This window comes from Apis laboriosa, unplaced genomic scaffold, assembly GCF_014066325.1.
Source record: "Apis laboriosa isolate Shangri-la unplaced genomic scaffold, ASM1406632v1 scaffold41_cov147, whole genome shotgun sequence".
Taxonomy (NCBI): Eukaryota; Metazoa; Arthropoda; class Insecta; order Hymenoptera; family Apidae; genus Apis; species Apis laboriosa.
Window position 1 is genome coordinate 1,236,543 of NW_025223220.1, and position 6,021 is coordinate 1,242,563.

General features: G+C 22.3%; 1 protein-coding gene across 1 annotated transcript; it reads right to left on the reverse strand.

Moving 5' to 3' along the window:
• Positions 1–972: 972 nt before the first annotated feature.
• Positions 973–5,435, reverse strand: LOC122716029 (armadillo repeat-containing protein gudu). The gene is made up of 10 exons (XM_043938713.1): positions 5,313–5,435; positions 4,537–4,843; positions 4,034–4,237; positions 3,847–3,933; positions 3,448–3,696; positions 2,725–3,156; positions 1,874–2,278; positions 1,530–1,751; positions 1,075–1,190; positions 973–1,006 (listed from the first exon to the last, which is right to left on the reverse strand). Exons 1-10 carry the CDS (start codon positions 5,366–5,368, stop codon positions 973–975), a joined length of 2,112 nt encoding a protein of 703 aa, XP_043794648.1. The 5' UTR covers positions 5,369–5,435.
• Between the last annotated feature and the right edge of the window lie 586 nt (positions 5,436–6,021).

A 6,021-nucleotide genomic window follows, 5' to 3' on the forward strand; every position in this document is an offset into this window, starting at 1 on the left:
ATTTTATGTTTTTAGAAATAAAATTCAATCTTGATAAATTTACACACTGTTGCGAACTGATCGGAAGCAAATTCAGCCACAGATTAGATATAGAATCGACATTCAATATCTTTTTGTATTATATAATCCTGTTATATAGTTATATAGTTTTATATATATCTTGTCACATACAATTCAAAAAAAAATCACCTCGAATTCCTGTTTTTTTTTATTCGCTAACTTTCTTTATATTTGGTAAGATATGTACGATACAAAAATTATAATTATAAGCTTAAAATCATTATCGAATCATATTGAAATGAAAAATCAATAAAGATTAATAGATTTTCGATTTTGCATATTTTAAATTTTTACAGATTTTAAATTTTTTCTTCAATATATATATATATATATATATATATACTATAGTTACTATAATTTATGTATTATGATGCATAATAACTTATTATTTTTTATTATATTTGCATTTTTTATATATGTTTGAACTAAAAACTCATGATAACAAATATTTGATAAAATGATCGATGATAAATTATAATAAATGATAAATTTTTTCGAATAATAAAAAGAATTGACTCTAAGATCATAAGAATTGACTTACATTAATTAGACATTATATAATCGCTGGTATTAAGCTTATAACAATTTATAACTCTAATAATATATTTGCAATAATATATTTTCATAAATTTTCTTTTTTTTGTTTTTTTAATTTTTCATTACTTATTTTCATAAGATTAAAAAATCAAACAAAATCTAGTATTTTATTATATTTTTTTATTTTATTCAATATAAATAAAAAGATTCAATTATAATAATATATTATATATAATAAATATATTTATTATTGATTGATCTAATCTTAATAAATATCGTTTGATTTCTTTAATCAAGATATTATTTTTTTATTTCATATTCTATAAATAAACTTGGTTTCCAATATTCGAATCCAATATTCGAAACATCAATATATTACAATAAATAATCTGTTTCTTTTAATGTAGTTCTGCAATTTATATAACAATGAGTAAAAATATATAAACTTTTCTTTATATTATAAATAAAAATACATACATTTCTCTAAAGTGCAATTTTTCTGCTGTTAATGCGAGCTTTCTAATGTTTCGAATGGTGGATGCTGCAGCAATTTGCAATTCTGGATCATCTGATCCCACCAAACGTAATATATGCTAAAAATTTTCAATATAAATATGCATTAATTCTTATAAAACATAAAAATTATACAATGATGAATTAGTTAAATTATTAAATATTATAATAAAATTTTTTTATAAATTTATTAAAGAATTCTTGATCAAATATTAATTATTGTTATTTTATTATGTCATTTATGTCATTTTTTCCAAATATTATATATATTTTTATTTTAATATTTTTATCATAATAAATAAATAAAATGTAAATAATTAAAATTTTTTTAGTTGCTGCATTTAAAATATATCAATATATATATATATAAATTATAGCATAAACATATAAATATCTCTTACAGACAAATTTCATTGTACCTTAATAATACCAGCAGAATGCATAGTAATACAATTCATAGGTTCCCTGCTTAAATGATATGTAGCTGTACAAACTCCTCTAAGAACATTTTTATTCTTGCTTGTCATATAACTAATTAATGGAGCAACTGCTTGTAATTGACCAAATTTATAGTTATTCTCTCCCCATTCGCAACAATGAGCAATGGCTAAGGTTAAATTTGCACGCAAATTTTCATCTTGCTAGAAAAGAAAGTAAAATAAAAATAAGATAATTCGAAATAATTAATGGAATTTATAAAATCGAAGATTTTTTAATTTCACCTATAAAACAAAGTGTTTCGAATGAAAATTTTAAGGAATACCGTGGTCACAAGGGCGGCCAGTTTATCCACTACACCATGATCGCTAAGAATGCCTAAATTTTCTGGATCTACAGCGATTTCAGCAATAGTGGCGCATACTGCACTTAACACTTCGTTGTTTGTGTTGTCGAGGAGACTGACCGTGAGTTCCAATCCACCCACGAATGCTCGTACCATTTCAGGAGAATCTTTCGCGTATTTAATGCAAGGCACCAATGCCAGACAGGAATTTATTTTGATTTTATCGCTGGGATGTTTGAGCAATGACCAAACTAATCGGACACCATCGTTGACATGCTCTGGATCATTGATGATATCCATGCACAATTCATTTTGAGCACATTCTTTTATTACCAATGGTATGTTTTCTAATAGAGGCTCATATGTAGAACTTAATAACTTGATCTGCATATGATTTATGCTTTATTAATATTTTATGTCATATTTTTTAACCGATTAACTTGTCATTTTGAATCTAAATCGTATAGAAATATACTATCGAAAGAAAGTTTCATATGAAAATTTAAAATTAAACATAAAAATAAAACATAGAGGAAAAAGATTAAATTACGATAAAATAAAGATATTTATCATAGAATAAAAAAAAAATATTTACATTTAAAAAATTTACATAAAATATTTACATTTAAAAAATTGAAATTATTCAATTAATTATTAAATATATAAAAAATCTGAAGAATAGAAGATTAAGAAAATAAAGGTAATAAATATCCAATAATTAATAAAAAACAAAATTCGTTATTTCTAATTCAATTTCATATTATCTTATATTATAAATTTCTTTCTAATAAATAAAATATTTTCACGATAAAAAATAAATAAACAATTACCAGATTTGGCAATCCTTCATTGATCCTCAAACGGTCTCTATTAACAGGATCTTTGCAACATTCTGCCAATGCTCCTACAACATTCGCTTGCACTTCTTCATCTTCAATTTCTTCCAGAAATTGTACCAAAGAAGCTATCAAATTATTTTGATTGAATCTTATAACGTTCTCTGGACTCATGGCACATTTCCATATTCCACCTGTGACAGCAGCTAGCAATCGTTTATTAGCACGAACCTCTTCTTTTTCTAAAAGCTTGCATAATACATCTAGACCAGACGATTGGCGAACCATGTCCCTGGCGACTTTGTTGAGGCCACATTTGTATATTGCTAGAGCACAGTTTTCTTGCAGTTTAACATTATCGCTTTTTAAATGTCGAACCACATCATAGATAATATTTGTTTTCTCAAATGATTTGCGAAACATATCCTGAAGAAAACGTGAAGATTTTTTTGATTGATATTATTTATAATAGTTTTATCATAGTTTTACTTTTTAAATGTTATCTTTTAAAATTTATCTTATAAAATTTTATTTATTATTCTTTTTGTCACGTAAATATATAAATATATAAATGTAAATATATAAATAATAAATTATAATTTATTGAAAATGAATTTTTAAATATTTAAAATTTAAAATTTAATTATTTTTCTTATTAATATCTGGTAGTTTATCACGTAACAATAATAATAATAGTATATATATATAAATAAATACCCTATTCGCGCACTGCTGAATAGTTCCAACCATTGGTATTATAAGAGAAATATGTTGTGATTTTAAAAAACGTTCCATGTGATTCACTACGCCATGATTGTGAAGCGATTCTCTTATTTTTGGACTACTGCTCAGTGAATCTAAAACTTTAGCACAAGCTATCGCAACCTTTATCAATTCTTTATTAGCTTCATTTAAATTATTATATGGTGTCTGAAGGATAGAATCTGGTATATCCATTACATCCAACTATAAATATATTATATTTATATATAATAATATAATAATATATTATTTTTATGAATATTTTCATCATCAATTTTTCTAATAAATCCAGAAAAAGAAGAAATAATGAAATTTGATTAAGTATTTAATAATAAATTAATTTAAAATGCTCACAATGAGAGGTATTCCATTTCTAATTCGTATCTGTTTTCTTGCTTTTCTTATTCGTGCGATAATAGCCATAGTTTCTGCAGCTAAAACCTTTGCAATAATTTTATAAATTTGATTTTTTTTATATTTTTGAAATAATGTATGTAAACAAGCAATAAATAATAAAATTTATAATAAGTGAAAAACTAACTTGAATATCTCTAGCTGGATATCTTAACATTTGAATCAACGGTGTTACAATACCAAGATCAATTAGATGCCTTCGCATATCTATCGATGTTATGATTTGAAGTAAGACTGACAACGAGCCGTTCTGACATTTTAAATCTTTTGTTTCGAGTAGATTCACTAAGATTTCTAGACCTCCCATATCTCGAATTGCTTTTTGTATCGTCTATTATTATACACAATTAAAATTGAATTTTATTTTTTATATGCATCAATTTATTATCAATTTATTAAAATTAAAAATTGCGAATATTGTTATCTAGATGTAGAAATTAATTTAAAAAATTTTAAAATGTAAAATTTTAAGTGATTTAATAATTATATAATAATGTTAGTAAAACTGAACTATTCAAAAATTAACTTTAATTTGTATTAATAATAATATTGTTAAATGTTAATATTACTAATTATAATAAGAAAATTAATAACTAATATTATAACTGTATAGAAAAAGAAATGAATTACTTTATTGGATAGATCGTGATCTTTTAAAAGACAGACAGCCACCATAGTTGCAGTTTGATTTCCTGCTTTCATATATCTGATAAGTTTCTGTATATGCCAAAATTCTGATGGCACATCCGGAGCTTCTTCTTCAAAATATTTTACTTCTTCATCGATTTCAGATTCAGGTTCGTCATCTGAACTCTCATCTTCTTTTTTTTCACTTATGTAATGAACTCGAGGTCCGAAAGGTTGTCCTGTGACTGCTGATATTAGTGGCTTCGGTGGTTCTTCTGGTTCAAGTACTTCCAAAATATCCGGTTCGATTCTTTATTTAAAAAATATTAAAACGAAGAATTATAATTATATTATTATAATTATATTTATAATCACAGAATATAATAAATCACAGAATATAATTGATATTATATGCAAATATTAATCAGTTATAGAATTATTTAGTAATAAAATTATTAAATTTATAATTAAATTATTTATTTGCAAAAAAAGATATCATGATATTATTTTAAGTATGTATATTTATAAAAGTTATTTTAAATTATTATAATAAATTATTATTATAATAAAAATATAATAAAAATAATAAAAAGTACTAATAAATAAATAAAAAAAGGAATATTAAAAAAATAATATAAAAATGAAAAATTTTCTTATCTTTTGATATATTAAAAAATGTAATATTTCAATAAGTTTATCAAGATTTATGTATATTTTTTCATTTAGTACAAATATACATTTAGTACATATAATATTTAATGTTAAAGCATTTAACTTACACTGGTGGTGGATCGATGGATATCTTTTTTGCATCTTTTTTTCGTTTTGGTGGCATAGTTCTCTATTTCTGATTATAAAGAAAAACTAATATAACTTCGATTACTTTTTTTTAGCATATATGAAATAAAATAGCTTCATTGTTTTATGCCTTTATATTAAAGAATTTGTTAACCTCCATTTTGCGCACGCATATATTGATCAAACAGTTGTTCAGAATATGTGATCTATAAAGATATGTTTTTTCTATAAATCATATTTTTTATTATTTTATTTTATATTATCTTTTTTTAATTTTATTTTTTATTAAATATTCTATTTATAAAATATTTTTGCATATTTTGAAGAGAAATCATTAAATAATATTATTACATAATATTATTTAGTTTTTATTTCATAATTTATAATATTTTTATATATATTTATTATATATTTAATTTATATTATATATATTTATTATATATTTAATTTATATTATATATATTTATTATATATTTAATAATAAATATTATATTTTTTAATACCTTTTATAATTATGTTTGATTCAAATTAACAATTTTATAATTATAATTAGAAAAATGAATCTCTTCCCAAAATAATGTTTACTGACTTGAATAAGTGATTTATTAATTAAATATATTGTTTTCATGTTTTCTTTACATATATGTACCTACACAATAAGGGCAGATAAAGTCAAAAAAAGTCGAAAAG